Source organism: Bemisia tabaci, chromosome 9, assembly GCF_918797505.1.
Source record: "Bemisia tabaci chromosome 9, PGI_BMITA_v3".
NCBI lineage: Eukaryota > Metazoa > Arthropoda > Insecta > Hemiptera > Aleyrodidae > Bemisia > Bemisia tabaci.
This window is the reverse complement of record NC_092801.1, coordinates 24,497,281-24,515,669: the sequence shown is the minus strand read 5'-3', so window position 1 is coordinate 24,515,669 and position 18,389 is coordinate 24,497,281. Positions and strand designations below refer to the sequence as shown.

Here is an 18,389-nt window from a genome sequence, read left to right as displayed (position 1 = left end):
GCTTCGGCTCAGCTGTAGCAAATTGCTGATAGTTTGAGCAACACGTGGCGGGAAATGAACATTGCTCGATTGAGAAGCTTGCTGAAACCGTTGTAGTGCGCGATTTGACTCACGTAGAGCTTTGAGTTTCTTGTGAGCGGGCAGTTCAAACTCCTCGTAACCAATGTGAAATAAAAACGTTAATATCTTTGTTAGGAGTTGGTTTCAGTAATTTTCTTTGTGTGAATCGTGTTCTGCGTGAAATTCTGGTTAAGAAACATGTATCAGATCGCTTAAATTCGTACCTTGTCTTGTGGTCCATTTAAAAAAAAAAAAAAATTATTACTCTGCAGGTACAGAGCACCACGATGATGCTGCCGAATCCCTGCTCAATCCCTGAAAATTTGAAAGTCCGGAGCATGAATATGTGTCGAGCAATTGCAGAGGCTGTTTTTCTAGCGACTGAGACCAAAATTAAGCTAAACTAGGCCTTGTCTCCACGAGCCGTTTCGCGAGATTTGTCCCAGGGAAAAATCCCACTTACGAAGTTGGGAAAAATATTGAGTTAACCAATATTTTTCCCAGTACGAAGTATGGTACTTGTACCCCTAGGACCCACTGAGAGAAGAAGAAGAAGTGAAAACGAATTGTGCGATATTTTATTCATTACTACATTGTTCATGTTTGTTTAGTTAAAAGAATGTGTCTAATTGTCAATTGGACGTATTTCTACCAAACAGACCTATGTGCAGGTGAGAAATATGGGGTGTGCTCTAGAAAGCTGCTTAAGAAGCAATAATGTAAAAGTGGGCGTGATTCCTTTTGAAGAATTGGAAAAGCGGGATTTTACATTCTATCAAACAGACCTATGTGCCAACTGAATGCGAGATTCATGAGCCGCGGGCATGGCAAGATAGCGTTGTGGACAGGGCTCAAGAGTTAAAGCGCCCCGACGACGATCTCCCCCTCGCTCGAGTGCTCGATCATTGCCGCTGACGTCACTGGCGCTTTATTATTCCCATTCACTCTTACGGCCAGAGAACTAACGAGCACACCCCATTTCTCACCTCCACATAGGTCTGTTTGGTAGAAATACGTCCAATTGAGTGCATTTAATAGTTTAATTCCGGTTAAATGCTCGACTTTAACTAATTTATCTTCCCGCGCAAACTAGTCGCAGGACTGTATGAGCCCCGTCCCGTGGAGACGGTAACTGGGAAAAATCCCAGAAGTTTCTTTCCTTCGATTCGAACTTGGGAAAAATCCCATGAAAACGTCCCGTAGAGACAAGGCCCTAGAGAGGGCTCCAAGCTTTTATCTTTATCCTTACTATGTAGGTATAGAGCACGACGATGATGCCGCCGAGGACCTAGAGACCGGCTCGTCTGGAAGGAGGCTGCGAGAGTATCGGGAGATGTCCGGGCTCTGAGTCAAGATTCTTCACCTGGAGGAGGAGTCGAAGGATGTCCTCCTGCCGGGCGTCAAGTTTTTTCCCGCCGTTCTGACTCCGGAGACGAGCGCGGGGGCGGTGGCAGCGATCGAGGGCTCGAGCAGCGGCAAGACGTTGTCGAAGGTCTTCCCGAGCCCGGTAGCTGCCCAGTGCGTTTGGGGACTCGACCCCAGGACTACTGGGCAGTCCTGCAACATGGCCACCTCAAACTCCGACTCCGAGGACAAGGACAGCGGCATCCTCACCAACTCGCAGCACAGCCTCAAGTCCGTCTTCGATCTCGTCCGAAATGGGTGAGTTTCCTCGGCCTGAGTGCCTTAGGGGTTGTTCAAGTATTACGTAACGCATTTGGGGGGGGGGAGGTGTGTGAGGTAACGGACTCCGAGGACAAGGACGTTGCTGAATTTCGCGCGTCACGCGCAAAACTCAGCAACGATTCTCAGCGACCATCGGATTATATCGGATTTGTCTGAACTATTCGAATAGATGTGATACACATTTGGACGAAAATAACTCGAATTTGCGAAATTTCAGCTGTTGAGCGATGACTGTTCGATGATAAATTCAGCGAGTGATTCCGGCATTAGTGCCTTACGCACGTAACAAGTATTACGTAACGCATGGGGGGAGGGGTTTGAGCTAACGGCCTCCGAGGACGAAGACAGCGGCATCCTCACTATGAAGGGAGGAGGGGGATATCGAACCTACAAGTGGCCAAAATTAACGTTCCCAGTGACAAAATTGATTTTTGACGGCACCACTAGATTCAGCGTTGAAAAATATTTGTGTGTTTCCCTAAAACTGCTGAAAGCAAGGTGGAAGAAACCAAGGGTGGTGCCACTACCGCGGTGGATGACGTCATGAACCGAATTCTTCAGAGAGCGATATCTCGATTGATATTAGACTTAGAAATTTGCTGTTTGGTCTGATCTCATTATTTATAGCTAATCTACTATAATCAAGAACCGAAATACGATCCTGAGACCAGCGCAACTGACCCATTTACAGATGTCTGGAATTTGATAAACTTAATCATGTCGAAGTAGAATCTGCCAACTGAATTGAGCATGCACAAGAGTATCCTTGGTTTCTAAATTGGACGTATTTTAATGAACAGGAACTATATTAATTGTAATATGAACCCTGTCATGCATGTACTCTTATGGATCTCAGGGCTCATATCAGGATAGATATAGTTCCTTTTCATATAACTACGTCGAATTGAACGATTATTGGAGAACATATGACCAAATTCCACAAGTTGCTAAAATAAATGCATTTACATTTCGGCTTTCTGTGGTGTAGTGGTTGTACAGCACTGCCGTGCTAAGGAAGAACGCCGTATGAGCGTTTAGACGTTGCCAAGTTTCCTCCGATAAATCACGAATTTCCTGGGAAAATTGTGAATGAAATTTTCCAAAATTTTCGGACAATTTTGTACGCAGATTAGTCTAATATATCGGAAAATTTCAAGGAAAAACAAGCATGAATTTGGTCAAAAATACACGTTTTATCAAGGGAAATTTGGCAACTCTTGAATGTTCATACGGCGTTCTTCCTTAGCACGGCAGAGCAGGCCCTACGACCAGAGGATCCCGGGTTCGATTCCCGGCCAGGCGACCTGAGTTTGATGATCTTTGGCAATGATTACCAGCGCAACTGACCCATTCTCCATTTCGGTTGAATTGCGTTGCAGGTCGATCACAGATCTGGACAACCTGGTGGACAGGGTGGGCCCGGAGTCCCTGTCCTCGCGGGACGAGTGGGGCTACACGCCTGCCCACTGGGCCGCCCTGGACGGGAACGCAGACGTGGTTCGCTACTTGATCCAGCACCAGGTCCCCGTCGACTTCCCCTGCCTCGGCATCCAGGGATCCCGCCCAATCCACTGGGCCTGCCGCAAGGGACACACCGCAGTCGTACAACTCCTCTTACAGGTAACAACCATAGAGTACATATCGACGGTGCAAGTCGGCAATCACATAACTCGTTTGCGGTGTCTGAAAATCCCCGCAACTATGTTATTTTTTTAAAGGAGAACAAATGGACATGATTCCTTGAAGTTTTTGCAGAATTTTCCTCGCACATAGAAGGAAAATCACGGAAGTCTTAAAGAATTACCGTTGAGTAGTTTTCCGTTCAAAAAATAAAGTATAACAGGAAGTCTGCGACGTCGCAAACCGAGTTATGTGATTGCCGATTTTCACCGTCGATATAGCCGTATTGTAAATGAATCAGTGAGTTCGAAAACACACCAACTCGGGTTTTTTTCGATTTTCACTTTTTTACGGTTTAGTGACACTTATGGATAGAAGCATCTGCTCGCAAAAGGAAATTTCGAAATTGCAATCGGAAGTGCTCGAAACAGCGATGGGAAAAGGGAGAAATCGAAGTATTTTATTGAAAATACCAATTTTTGGCCATTTCAAGGGAAACGGGCGACCATCCGATCTTCCGGTTTTCTTTTTTCGGTTCAGTATACCTTGTACCATCAAGTTATATAAATATTCAAGCGTTATTCAGGTCGAAAAATATACATTTTTTTGGGCAGACTAATGAAAAATCAGTAGGTATCTGAAATTCGGTGAGAACGAAAACACACCAACTCGGAAATTTTTAAACGCTTAATTCTCTGTCATCAAACACGGTGTATCGATTTCAACTTGCAAAGTTTTAAGTACTTGTCCTTTGGCACCAAAAAGGTTTTTCTTAAACTAACTTCTTCGCCCGCTGCGCAGTTTTAGGTGTTTCCTGAACATTTTTTTTCCGAGTTGGTGCGTTTTCGAACTCACTGATTCAAATGGGAGAGCTGGCGCCAGGTTCTGATCGACGAGTTCCGAGCCCGGTGTGCGCCGAGCTTAGGTCACTTTTTTTTATACATTTTCAATCCAAAATGGCGAAGTGGAAGTAATTCCTATTGGTCCAGTTACACGATCAAATTGACCCATCAAATTAGGCCTCTCATTGGTCGCATCCTCACTTCAGATCTTTTGCCACCAATCAGAGCTTCAGTTTGATGGCTCAATTTGATCGTGTCCTGGACCTTGTCCTATTTTTTTACATCCTGAGAAAATGAGCTAATCGAGGAACGACTATCGGTGAAGTGAAACTGCAAAAATGGTATCTCGATTGCGGTGCTTAAATCTCCTTGTCGATTTCATTAATTCAAATGGGACCAAACATCATAGCTTGAAATGTTCACAGAATACCCTGGTAAAAATTGGCAGTAGAATCTGTGTTCCAAAATACCATAGACCTACAGCCGGCTGTAAGATTTCCAATAGCTTCTACAGCCGGCTACACGATTTCTTATAGCATTTTATAGCCGTTGGCGATTAAGCAACAGCCAGGCGATAAAGTGTATGCTAAACGTTACTAATTACGGGTGCTAGGACTTAGTGAGTTTATGGAATACTGCTCTGGATGAGTGTATGATCAATGTATTTCCCTTTTATTAGTTAGATTAGAGTGCCTTCAGTTTCGTATGATACTGTGCAATACCTCTGGTGTGAAATAGTTGCTTCAAGCTCCGTGACAGGCGGGCAGCCAGCGCGAAACACGCATTGGTGCTTACAAACCTAACATGGATACTTCACGCGTTGCGCAATGCGTGAAGTATCCCTGTTAGGTTTGTGGGCGCCAGTGCGTCGCCGCTCCGCTTTGTGTTAGGCTCTAATATTTAATCTGGCGGAGTCAGCGTTATTCAACTCATGATTTTGAAATGTTTGCACGTCCTGTATGGATAATTCTCATTTTAATTGATGAAAAAAAATATGTATTAAAGGAAAATATAATGTGTGTTTTGTAAATATTAAGGTGGTTCCTTATCAAACTTAATGATTTCCAAAGCACACAAATTTCTACACAATTTCTTATAGCCTTTTATAATCGATGGCGAAAAAGCAACACCAGGCGATAAAGTGTAAAGCCCGGCGATAGGAACTATAGCCCGGCTGCATAATTTTTTATCGCTTCGTATAGCCCGGCCGTATGATTTTCTCCGCATTCTACAGCCAGCGTCATGATTTTCTGTAGCCTTCTTTGGCCGGCTATAAGAATTCCTATGGTATTTTGAAACGCAGTTCTTATCGCCAATTTTTACCAGGGTATTCCTTACAGAGATAAGAAAAATCAAAGAAGTATTTTCAAGACATGACGCTCAGTAATTTTGATCGTTTAACTTAAAAGTTTGATAGCTCTGAAGTTCTAAATTTTTAGGAGAACATTTGTTTCTCTCCCTCTTTTTCCCCTTCTATCTCCCCCTTTTTGCTCCAAAAGGGGATGGGCATGCTACCGACCCCCCGCCCCTGGATCCACCAATATAACTAATGCGTCGTGTATTGAAACATTTTCTAGGCTGGTGTGGCTGTGAACGCAGCAGATTTCAAAGGTCTGACTCCTCTGATGACTGCATGTATGTTTGGTCGTGCGGCTACGACGGCATATTTACTCGGCAGAGGAGCTCTTCACCATTTGGTGGATATCAACGGTGACACTGCATTACACTGGGCCGCATATAAGGGTGCGTTTACATTTTCCAACGAGCACACCCCATCTTTCCCACCTATATTTGGGTCTGTTCAGCAGGATGGAGATGTTGCATGTGTTAGGAATTTGCGATTTGACTTGTGATTCTTATGTAAAAGTTCGCGAGAAAAACGATGGTGCCATTGGTTTTCTCTGGAATCAACTCCCAGGCTCAAAAAAAGCTCTCAAGTCGAGGCCAAAATGGAGGGGATATCCCACGCTATCCTGAGAGTCCACCTCTACATCAAGACAAACTCTCCATGCAAAGATAGGGAGCAAATACATTAGCAGTGATGCCGTGTTTTCAGTTTTGGAGTCCCCAAATAAAGTGGCAACCCTGCTAATGTATTTGCTCCCTATCTTTGCATGGAGAGTTTGTCTTGATGTAGACGTGGACTCTCATGGATAGCGTGGGATATCCCCTCCATTTTGGCCTCAACTTGAGAGCTTTTTTTGAGCTTGGAAGATGATTTCAGAGAAAACCAGATGCACCATCGTGTTTCTCGCGAACTTTTATGAAAGAATCAACAGTCAAATCGCAAATTCCTCGCACATGCAACATCTCCATTACATCCAAATAGGCGGCGATGACTTAAAATAACGTCATGTCGTGCATTATCGTAGGAAGAAGGTTTTTTGGTATTTGGCACACTATTTGACAACAATGTAATAGAAGATATCATACCTTATTGCGTCAAAACGAGCAGCGATCGCACTCGATCATCACTGTAGTCTCGAACTCCCATCGGCGATGAAAACGAGCACCGAGCGCGAAGAACTTCAAAATCCGTAAAGAAAAACGTGCTAAAATTGTGAAATTTTATTTGTCTACGAGCATTTCAATCGCCAGACGAGAACAACGAGGAAGTACGTGGAGATTAGTGTGTCAATACTTCTGGACTGACAATGCATGGGACTATGTATATCAGTCTACACTCACCATCAGTTGCACGATTTCCGCCATGTTCCAATCACACGTTCGAAATGATTGCTCATCAGAACCGTGGGCGATTTTTGAAATTTTGCCACTTTCTAACAGATTAGAGGAGACTGAGGTGGAATGCGGAGTTATGTGAATTTGCTCGTATACGCTATTTGCTCGGAAATGCACCGATAGGTCAACCTTTGGGCACTAAAAAAATCATATCTGCCAATCTTTTGCAGCTTTTGACATGCACTGGAAAAAAAACCAAATTGGATCTAGAGTCCAGACTCTTAAAAACGTCGACAAGAAAAATTACTCTTGATTCAACCAGAATCTAGCTTAAATCAAGAACCAAGCCTCTTAATTTAAGCGGATTTCGTTTTGATTCAAGCAAAAATCCGATTGAATCAAGAGTACTTTTTCTTGTCAATGTTTTCAAGAGTCTGGACTCTAGATCCAATGGGTTTTTTTTTTTTTCCAGTGTGAGATTCAAGTGGTACCTACCTCATTCAGGGTATGAGTTATCATTATCGCGAATTTCCGAGCAAACAGCTCATATATATACGCGTTTACGCTGTTTGGTCAGAGAGGTCCTCATTAGTGATCTATGATTTAACTGTCAGTTAATAAATCACTCATTTTCCGAGAAATTTAGCGTAATTAACATTTCCATCTCCCGAAAAATCGCTTGGATGTACATAGAAAATTCGTGATTTCTCACCCAAAGCCAAAGAACACAAATTGCAATGGTCCAATAGCATTGCTACTATATATCGAAATGTTATGTAAGTTGCCTTTCTACAAATTGAAGGGGCTCTTTTTGTCGAAATCTGTTGCAGAAAATTGAAAGAAGTTTCAATGCTCCTTTGCATTACAAACTGCCCATATTCTTAAGATACAAAATTCATTTTATTCGTCTTTTAAAATCTGTATTTATTGGCTAAATAAAACAAACTTGTCGCGAAGTTACTGTGAAAAATTTCCGCTTTAGTCGCATCAAAGTGCAAATTATTTCATACTGGTTTTTGCACTTTGCTACTTGGGCAGTAAGCCATATATCGATGGTCGAAGTATACGAAACCACGTACCTCCGTTTGCGATGTTGTAGGCTTTCTGCCATATTCCATTCTTTTTCTGGCAAACTAGTAAACGTAGTTTCTTGAAAATCCTCTTTGATTTGCTTCTCTTTTAGCAGAATAATTTGTATGGTTTCCAAGCTTAAAAGTTGGCTGGCCCCTCCCCCCAGAAAAGATAAAACACTGAAAAAAAATTCTCGGCGTTTTTACCAAGGTCCGTTGATACCTTTACCATCTCACTTTTTAAACCAATTATTTGTAATTTTACCACAACAGACTGGTAAGCTTACCCAAAAACCGGTATTTTTACTGTTTTTTTCAGGTAAGAATACCACTTTTATTGGTAATCAATTCCCGGTTTCTTTGCCATTTTTTCTCGGTAATTCTAACACAGTCGATAAAAAATATTGGCGTTTTTACCAAGGTTCAGTAAAATTACCGAGAAAGTTCTATACCAATTCCATAAATGGTAATTTTACCAAGAAAAAACTGTGATCAAATAGAACCCTGAATTCTTGGTAATTTTACCCTTTTCCTAGTAAATACACCGAGATTTTTTTTTCAGTGAAATAAAAATCGGAGCGGACATTTTGAAACACCGCATTGAAAACACGTGGTTACTCACTTTAGCCATTGATGTCACAATTTAAAATGATTGGCTCATTTAAAAGCTGAAGCAACACTAAAGTGTTGCTGGTTCTTTTCGTTTTTTTTTGTCATTTTAAGAAAAATATAAGCTAACTCACACACATATTAACCATTGCATTTTAAAGAGTGATTCAGAAATAAGTTCGAAGATTGAAAAATCTAATTCTCGGGGTTTTGTTTAAAAGTGAAGATTTATTTTAAAGTATTTTCCTTAAATTTATTTCAGGTCACTCGGATGTGGTGCGTCTCTTGACCTTTTCAGGGGTCGATCTTCAGAAGGCCGACAATTTCGGATCGACGCCACTGCACTTAGCATGCCTCTCTGGGAACGTCAATTGTGTCCGCACTCTGTGTGAAGCGGTGCGTAAACCTAGATATAAGAGTGCATAACTTAAAAAAGTAATGAACAAGCAGCAAAATTTGCATGAAAAATAATTCTATCTGAAAGCTTCCCATTTATTTCCTTAATTTAAATAATGTAATCGTCTATTATACAGCGTGCAATTATCGCGCATTATCCAGCGCTATCGAGCAGCATGCGAAGACTAGAGAATGAGACCTTATGCAGAGACCTTGTAGTGAGTCGTTTCGAAATAAAAATAATTATTCGTGGAGATGGCTAGAATACGAGGATACATAATAAAAATGGTATTTTTTTAGCTTTTAGCTTTTATTTTAGCTTTTCTTTCTGTAGAACTTTGATGGCCAAAGCAAAACCACATAGGTACCTAACTCCATTGCGGTGTTTTAACAGTCCGCTCTCATTTTATTTTTTTGAAGAGAGGCAAATCAACTTCACAGCTTGAAATTTACACAGGGTATTCTGCAAAAAGGGAAGACATGTCGAGGGAGTTTTCAAGAAATTACTTAGACTGCAACGTCGCAAAACGAAGCTACTTGATTTCACACTGTGGCCATGGCTTTCATAAATACGTCATGAGCATGAAATGCTGAAGAAAGAACAGCTGTTATCGGATTTTATTTGTCCATTGGGAACTATAATTTCTTGCTCAGTTCAGAAACAACGTATGTCCCATCATCAGTTTCCCTATGGACATATGTGTTTTTATGGATGAGCCGGAAATTGCGGTTGATTGTCAAACGTAGTCCAAGTGATCCTGAAACTGAAAAAGACACGAATATTGTTTACTGTAACTACTGTGAGTTGTGTGGCTTTATCGTTCCATAAGCGATCATCCTCACAGGAAAACATGATTAATAAAATCAATAAATTTAAAATTCCTGTGTTTTATTTTGAGAGCAGAGCAAACTGGAGCTAGAACCAAGAGACAAGAATGGGAAAACTCCGCTGATGTTGGCTACTAGTCATCGCCACAATGACATCATTGAGTGTTTATCGACTGTGATCAAGAAGAGAGCCAGAATCATGCCTCCTTTGTCTGAAATCTGGTAAGACTTCAGATTACAAATCGCATTCTTTAGTTTTGATTTTAGTAGTATGCTAACTCAGACATGCGTAATATTATTCAGTTATCAGTCTCTCCGACAATGAGCAAGTGAGCAAGTTCTAATGTTAGACTCGTCCAGAAACGCCTTCAGTCAAGTGTATAGGCAGCATTGTACACAGCACTAACATATATCTTCACGCGGAATGTGCATAAGTATTTGAAAAAATTGAGTGCTCTTGCTGTTGTCCTGCTCAGAGCTATTGAAACAGTATGTCGGGTCAATTTCAGAATTTCAATTTTTTTCTTCATGCAAACAAATGTAGGAACAGTTAATTTCTTGCAATTTTAAAGGTTTGTTATACTGCCGTGCTATGGAAAAACGCGGTATGAAAATTCCAGAGTCGCCAAATTTCCCCGATAAAACGTGTATTTTTGACGAAATGTATGCCTATTTTTCTTGAAATTATCACATATTTTTGATTAAATTGGGAACAAAGTAGATGGAAAAAATTGCAAATTTTTTTACAACCTCCTCAATAAATTCTTGTTCTATCAGGGAAAATTTGGCAACGCCTGAATGCTCATACGACGTTCTTCCTTAACACGGCAGTATATAGTTCGAACTATTACATCCCACACTCATGCTCCGATTTCTAAAATAAATCTACTTAAATTCCACTAAAACTTGCGTGTATAGAAAAGGAACTTAAAAACTGTACTTTTCTGATAAACAAAGTTCTTACACAAGACAGGTATAACACACTGACATAATGTCAGTATTCACCACTCATGTTTTAAACAGGATATATGGGCGGAAGGGAAGAAATCCTCCCTGAATTTAAAGTCAAGTAGAAAAATATATATACAAATCGACAAAGTAAAGTTTGGCTGTCAAATTCTTATCTGAGAGCTTATTTAAAAGATCTTAGGTATGGCTTTATATTGAGAGGTCACAGATATACATCTGGATTATAAGATCTTGTTAAAATGTTCCGTTCAACTTTTAGTTATTCATTGTCGAACAATTTTAAAATGAATTAACCCACGACAGTACTCTATAATTTTTTTCAAGAATAAAAATACTTGAAGTATCATATAAGATGGGTCTGCTCAATTTTACATCATGCATGGTATTTTATTAAAAATAAACAATTATATTTAATCTCACAGACTGATTGATTCGTATCAATTTCCTCGCTTTAATTTACGTTAAATTCCAGATGATTTGATTGTCCCTAGGAGTCTCTTGTTCGGAGGGGGTGGAAATTCGAAAGGACCCTTATTTTTGTTCCTCGGATCATTTCTCTTGTGGTGCTACCCCATGTACGTCCTGAGGGTAAGTAGCGTTTCTAACTTATTTTAATCTCAATTTTGACGTTTGGCGTTTGACGATTAGCAGAAAAGAGCCAAGCCGCATCAGCGATTGTCAAATTTAACTTGGCACATTAATTTTTTACAGGAGAACCTTTATGCGGATCCCTTTGAAAATTTTAAGTAATTTGCTTCGTACTACGCAGAAAATTCACTGAAAAAAAAACAGGTAATTAAAGCTATTGGACTCATATTTCAACTATAGATAATTTTAAATCTCTTATCTATTGAAGTATACAAAGATTATATTAATTTATCTGATTAGGTGGTTTAGAGTAATGAGTTGGACCATTAATAATTGATTAATAATTTGATATTTGATAGAGGTGTGTCTTATTATGTTTGTCGGAGTGTGTATATCAGGAAAAGGGTATAGAACTAGAGAGGCAACAAAAGGTTTTCATGTAAAAAAATTAAACTGCCCAATAGAATTTGGCAACAGCTGATGTGGCTCGGTTCCTTTCTGCTTAACGCGGTCCAATTGAAAACTATCCATTTAGGATGATTATAACAGTTCAGGAAACCAGTCTATTGCCAAGCCAACGGAATGCAATCCTGAGAGCTAAACAATTTTAATTTGTGTTTCAGTGTATACCTTTAACGTGGAACACTCTCAGAGGATGGCATTACATCTTCCTTTACTGGAACGCTGTAATGTGGGTGTGCTGGACTATTGCTAATAGGATTGATCCAGGATACATCCCTTGTAACACTGAAACCTATCATCGAATTATCCGCCAGGTGAGTGCAATTTATTTCAAAGTTGACGAGGGTGTATCCAAAATTAAAGGGCGCTTGAGGTATACGAGCAACGACGATTTTTAAATTATTGTGTGACGGGAGACCGCAGGGGGGGGGGGGGGTAAGGATACCGGATACTTCATTATATACGACAACGTTTTGCTGCCTTTGCAGAGAAAAACTGAGGAAAGCCTGCTTTTGTCTTAACAGAGTAATGCCAGCGTTTGGTAAGCTTTAGCGCCTTCAATTTGCTGACATGCAACACATTCAGCAAGAATAGTTGCCCTCAGTCAGACGTTGGAAATCGATGTTTCACTCGACTGCCGTTCCAAGGAAGAACGCCGTATGAGCCTTCAGACATTGCCGAATTTCCTTTGATAAAATGCGAATTTGCTCGAAAACTTGCGGATATTTTTCTTCCGAATTTTCACAAAATTTCATTCGCAATCAAATCTACAATATCTGACAATTTCAAGGAAAAATAGTCATAACTTTCCTCAAAAATAAGGGGAAATAAGGGGAAATTTGGCAACTCTCGAATGTTCATACGGCGTTTATCCTTAGCACGGCAGTAGACTTCTGCGTCTCATTACTTTGGGTTAGCTCATTTTTTCCGCTCTGCGCTTTTATCGAAATCGGGTGTGACTTTAGTTTTCTCTCAACGAAACGGAAAGTTGGCAATAGACGGCTGTAGGTTCCACATCTGGAATATAAGCCAGTAAACCAACAGAGGAAGAAGAAGAAGAAGTTGAAAGTTGGCAGGGATGGGAATCGCTTCCTTTAAAAATATATAGTTCAATTACTTCAATTTTTAGTTTTTCGGTACTATATCCCTTTCTCTCTTCTCTCCAAAGACGGTCACAAGAATTTTGCTTACATCAGGGTTGCCACAGTCAAAGATTACCGGGAAAACCGAGAAATGTCAGGAAATTTTTATAAGTCAGGGAAAACCGAGAAATGTCAGGGAAAATGACGAAAATGTCAGGGAAAACATTTTAAATCACCGTCATTTGCCTCCTAAAATAGGTTTGAGGTTTCAAATGCAGTCTCTCGCACTTTTCCCGCGGGATGCAAAATAAGGAGACCCTGTCTTCCAGGGTTGCCACAGTCAGGGAATTCCGGGAGAACTAGGAAAATGTCAGGAAAAATGACGAAAATGTCAGGGAAAACTTGTTAAATCACCGTTACGTGCTTCCTAGAATGGGTTTAAGGTTTCAAACAACACATTTTGCCTGAGAAATATTTTCAATCATGTCTTCTCAACCACCTGTCATACCTTCTATCGTCAGGGAATTTCACCAAAATTTGTCAGAGAAATCAGGGGAATGTCAGGGAATTTCATTTCCTAAATTCTATGGCAACCCTGACACATCTATTTCAATTTCCAGATTCCTCATTCCGATAAATGGAACAAGAAGCGTGATGGAATGTTGACGAGGCTATGCCACACCTGTCGTTGCGTCCGGCCGTTGAGAGCTAAACACTGCAGAATTTGCGACCGTTGCGTGGCACACTTCGACCATCACTGCCCTTTCATCTACAATTGTGTCGGTGTTCGGAACAGGTCAGAAAAAAAAGTTATAGCAAGCAATAAAACTCTCCTTTAGGGACTTCAAAGTCGTGAAATCATGAGAATTCACTGATGGAAGCTATGCAAAGGCCAAACAGCTGGCGTGTAATTTCGGCATCAGCATGTGAAGCGCTGCACAACGGATCGAGTAAATGGGAGAGGTCGGACATGAAATTTTTGACTAAAACTGCAAATTTCGATGTTCATTTCGTCATATTTTTAATTTTAAGGGGTGCTTCTAGAAGAAAATTTCACGAGGAAACCAATGGAACCACTTTTATAACCTAAAAGTTTTGTATAAAAGGAGTTAAAAGCGTTTAAAGTTTCCAAATTTTGTCCGACTTCTCTTATTGACTCGGTCCACTGTGCGCCGGGCGCAGGAAGGGCATTTCTCAGTTGCGGTATCTCTAAAGGAACTCGGTTATAGGACATTTCGTCAACGAGTTTTTGTCCGCGCACCTGTTTTTCCCAGTAAAGTCCTTTACGTCCACGCGTTTTTTCGGCACGGGAGTTTTGGTTCACGTGCCAGTTGAGACCCAAAGTTAATTTGCCCACATGTAAATACAAACGACAATTGCTCACGACGTTTTTGGATGAAAATGTATAATGTCTTGCAAGAATGAGGGTTTGCTTGTATTTTTATTTTGTCTGTTTGGTCCAACGGAGAATAATATATTGTTGAGAGTTTTGGTAAAAATGGGGGAGCGTCAATTCCATGAGACAAAATTCACTAAAACTCTCTACACCTCTTTGGTGTAACAGGACTTAATTATCTTTCAAGAAATTCCCACCTTGCTATACCTGAACCGGATAAACCTCTATCTTTGCCTCAGCTAAAGGCTCTTAGATTTTTCCTGTGTACGATAAGTATCTTGATTTATTTTGCGAGGAAAGATCTGTACTTTTAAAGGATGCCTGTCATTCTTAATACGTTCAATTTCGTAGAATACTATGCGACACCTCTGTTGTGAAATAGTTGCTTCAGGCGCCGCCGCACGGCGGGCGGGCGGCCAGCGCGGAACGCGCATTGGCGCCTACAAACCTAAGAGGATACTTCAAGCATTGAGCAATGCGTGAAGTATCCACTTAGGTTTGTAGGCGCCAGTGAGCCTCTCGCGCTGGCAGCACGCCGCCGCTCCACTCTGTTAGGCTTTAATATTTATACTCGCATAGTCGGCGTTTTTTAACTCATGATTTTGAAATGTTTGCACACTCTGCATTGATTATTCTCCTCTTTTATTCATGTTTGCAGTTTCTGTCGGCACAACTGCGGCTCATTAAGATTGATGTCGCTTGGAATAGGTTTTACAAATATTTGCCACGTTTTAAAAATATAAATGTTTCTTCACGGCTCATACGGCGTTCTTCCTTAGCACGGCAGATTTGAAGTCCTTATTTCTGTAAATCAGTCGTTGAAAATTGTATTTTTCTTTTTCTTAGGATGTGGTTCTTCACGTTCGTTCTGAGTATTGCAATCAACTGTTCTTTGACCATATTTTTTGCCTGCCACTGCCTTGCCTTAGAAGGTTTTGAGCTTCTGTACGTCCTAGGCCTCAGCGAGGCACTCATCTTCTGTGCTCTTGGATGGATTTTGACCTGCTCATCGGTAAGCCACTTTTAACTGCACTCGAAGTTGTAAAACCGAAGTCTCACAATCAAATTTTTCGTCCGTACACAAAATTAGATCAACTTTTCCGAACTCGATGAATCTGGATTGAAATTTAAAATGGACCACTTGACAAGGTACTAAAAGTTAAGCATTCTGAAACAAATTTCTCAACCAAAATTTTACGGAGAACACGATTCGCGCAGAGAAAATTACTGAAATCAATTCCTAACCAACATATTCAATGTTTCTTGACGCGCGAATTCAAACCTCCCGCTCATAAAAACTCAATGGTGTAAACGTGAGTCAAATCGCACGCGAAAAATTATCATGACACTCTCTGCGATATGAAAATCTGGCAATCTCAATCTTGACGTTTTGGCTCAGCTGTAGCAAGTTGTTTATAGTTTGAACAACACTGGGCGGGAAATGAACATTGTTGGATTAAGAAGCCTGCCGAAACTGTTGTCGTACGCGATTGGACTTACGTTGAGTATTGCGCGTTTCGTGTGATCGGGCAATTCGAATTGCCCGGAACCATTGTAAAATAAAAACGTTAATATCTTATTTACGAGTTGATTTCAGTAATTCCCGTTGCATTACTCGTATTATACGTGAAATGAATTAGAATCTTTAAATTCGTACCTTGCTTAATGGTCCATTGACGAACACATCAGTTTTCATCAACATTTTTGCTCGATCTTTGTTTATTGTGTTTGTGTTACATTGTAATATTTAATTAGATAATAAATACATGAAAACTTCGAGTTTCATAGACTGATCAAAAAGGGGAGTTAATTGGATCCACTATTGTCAACGAGTATTTCATTGAACAAGAGAGATTGCCAAACACGCGAAATATTCAGGAACAAATTCCAAACACAAAATCCATACTACTAGCTCATAAAAATGACAGAAAAATCGATCTTAAAATTATCAGTACAAAGTGCACGTCGTGATTTTTAATTTGTTCTCAATATACGTTGTGCGAGTTTTTCTCAAGATTCATAAAGATAAAATCCACAGATCCAGATATTCCACAGAAATTTCAACTCCATGTTCAGCATTTTTTGTCAAAGTACTTCAAAAATTTTCAAATTTTTGGTTTCCTCAAGATTCATAAAGAAATACCGATCCAGATATTCTACAGAAATTTCAACTTCACGTTCAGCCTTTTTTGTGAAATTACCTCAAAAATTTGAAGATGGCGATTTATTTTTCCAGATGCTACATGCCTGTATGAATCTAACGACCAACGAGATGTTCAACTATAAACGATACTCTTACTTGAGAGACAAAAGGGGCAAGTACTACAACGTCTTCTCTCGCGGACCGTTTTTCAATCTGATGGACTTTTTCATCTGTAGCGGAAGGACTCAGCTGGACTGCGATCTCTTGACGGAGGAATTTAGCTGAAAGTCTCCTTTCGTTTGAATTCAAGAACTCGGCTTGGCTATTAAGTCATCATGCTGACCCTTGGTTTTTTTATGCTAATATATAGAGCACCAGACAGAGTTAATCATTTAAGCACTATCAGATAAGTATTTCCCACCAAGACACGAGATAAGAGATAACATACCACTATGTTAACCTGCGGGAGCGCGTGTAGTATACCTCGTCAAATAAAGGCGAAACGTTCCCAAATACCTGAGGTCATCGGAAAATAGACCAATAATTTTGATTCACAATGAATGCTTCTTGGCGCTTGAACATGCACAAAAAAATTTTCCTCGTGATAATTACTCCAGACGATCAAGCTTAAACTTTGCCACAATCATTTTTTTAAAGAATATTTAACACCTAAAGGTGTTTTGATACCTTAAAGTTTAAGGTGTCAAACACCGCCCCATTTTGTAAAACCATGAGTTGCTCTTAGTTTATTACACTACAATGTTATTTAATAGACTTACAATTTTAACCTTTTATTCACGTTGCATCATTCAGAGAGATGAGGCGAAAATAGAGTATTGAAACAGTCTGGGACGAACTGTAATGAAGAAGTTTTAGCTTTTTGCTCCACTGGACGCTGCAGCAGTTTCCGATTTATCGATTGATATACCATTTAAATCAATGGAAAAGGATCGATAAACAAGGTGTTAGCAACGAACACCATAAAAATCGATTCTTTACCGGAGCTTCAAATGGGTAAATATCGATAATCGATTGTGCGCGCTTCGCGACTGGTTGCCGTTTTTGCACAGTGTATTGATTTTTTTTGTCCCTCTTTTTCCTCTCCGTGAATGACGGAGGAAAGTATGATCTAAATCGCCAATAATGTATTAAACTAATTTTTTACTTATTGTATGAGGTTAGTGTTGTTAAAAAGTATATACCTTTTTAGAATAGCCTAGCACTGCCCGCTAGAAATGTCAACGCAATGTGATAAATGCTCTAAATTCTTACTTTAATAAAGTATTGCCTTTTTTTAATACCTACTTGGGCATTTCATTCACATCTGAAAACGTTTTAAAACTTTATGACGGTTTAAGGCGAATAGATTGCGCACTGAAAAAGGGAAATATTTGGTATTGATTTTAAACGACTTAGAGCCTATACGAATCTTAATGGCTAATGAAAATTGAAGAAAGAAGGCAAAGTTTTGAAACAAACATTTTATTTGAGAATTTTCTCCACATTCGCGAAATCTACTTATTATGAACAATTTAAAACTAATACAAAATTACAATATTTACAAATAAAATAACTATCACTAATAAATTAGGTATTATGCGTAGGAATTTAAAGCCCATTTGTTGAGTATATGACACTTTTAAAGTGCCGTTCCCGAATTGACTGCAAATAAGTATAACTTAACACTTCAATTGACTCGTCCGTTTAGAGCTGTTGCCCAAAATGACGAAATAACCGCTCCAGTAATAACTCGAAATTTAAAATTACAGCATTACAGCAAAATTACAAGCTAATGTTTGTAATTTTGCTGTTCAATAGTCAGGAGGTAAATTTTATGAGCAATCGATCAGATAAAATTCTATTAGAATTCTCATTTCGTTTCTTTTTTTTTTGTCCCTTGACAAATTTACTTGATGCTGTGCGAAAGAACATCCGTCTATTTTTTCTAAAGGCGGA

General features: G+C 39.8%; 1 protein-coding gene across 1 annotated transcript; it reads left to right on the top strand.

Annotated features, from left to right (window-relative positions):
• The first annotated feature begins 1,489 nt into the window (after positions 1-1,489).
• On the top strand, positions 1,490-17,736 carry Patsas (palmitoyltransferase Patsas). Its single transcript, XM_019054662.2, has 10 exons — positions 1,490-1,722; positions 3,126-3,366; positions 5,786-5,951; positions 8,832-8,965; positions 9,870-10,015; positions 11,254-11,350; positions 11,974-12,126; positions 13,515-13,690; positions 15,137-15,302; positions 16,527-17,736. Exons 1-10 carry the CDS (start codon positions 1,625-1,627, stop codon positions 16,716-16,718), a joined length of 1,569 nt encoding a protein of 522 aa, XP_018910207.1. The 5' UTR covers positions 1,490-1,624; the 3' UTR covers positions 16,719-17,736.
• Positions 17,737-18,389: the final 653 nt, after the last annotated feature.

Coding starts and splice junctions, on each gene's coding strand:
- Patsas (XM_019054662.2), top strand. CDS start 1,625: ATGGCCACCTCAAACTCCGACTCCGAGGACAAGGACAGCGGCATCCTC. Junction 1,723..3,125: donor TTCGATCTCGTCCGAAATGG/GTGAGTTTCCTC, acceptor ATTGCGTTGCAG/GTCGATCACAGATCTGGACA. Junction 12,127..13,514: donor ATCATCGAATTATCCGCCAG/GTGAGTGCAATT, acceptor TTCAATTTCCAG/ATTCCTCATTCCGATAAATG.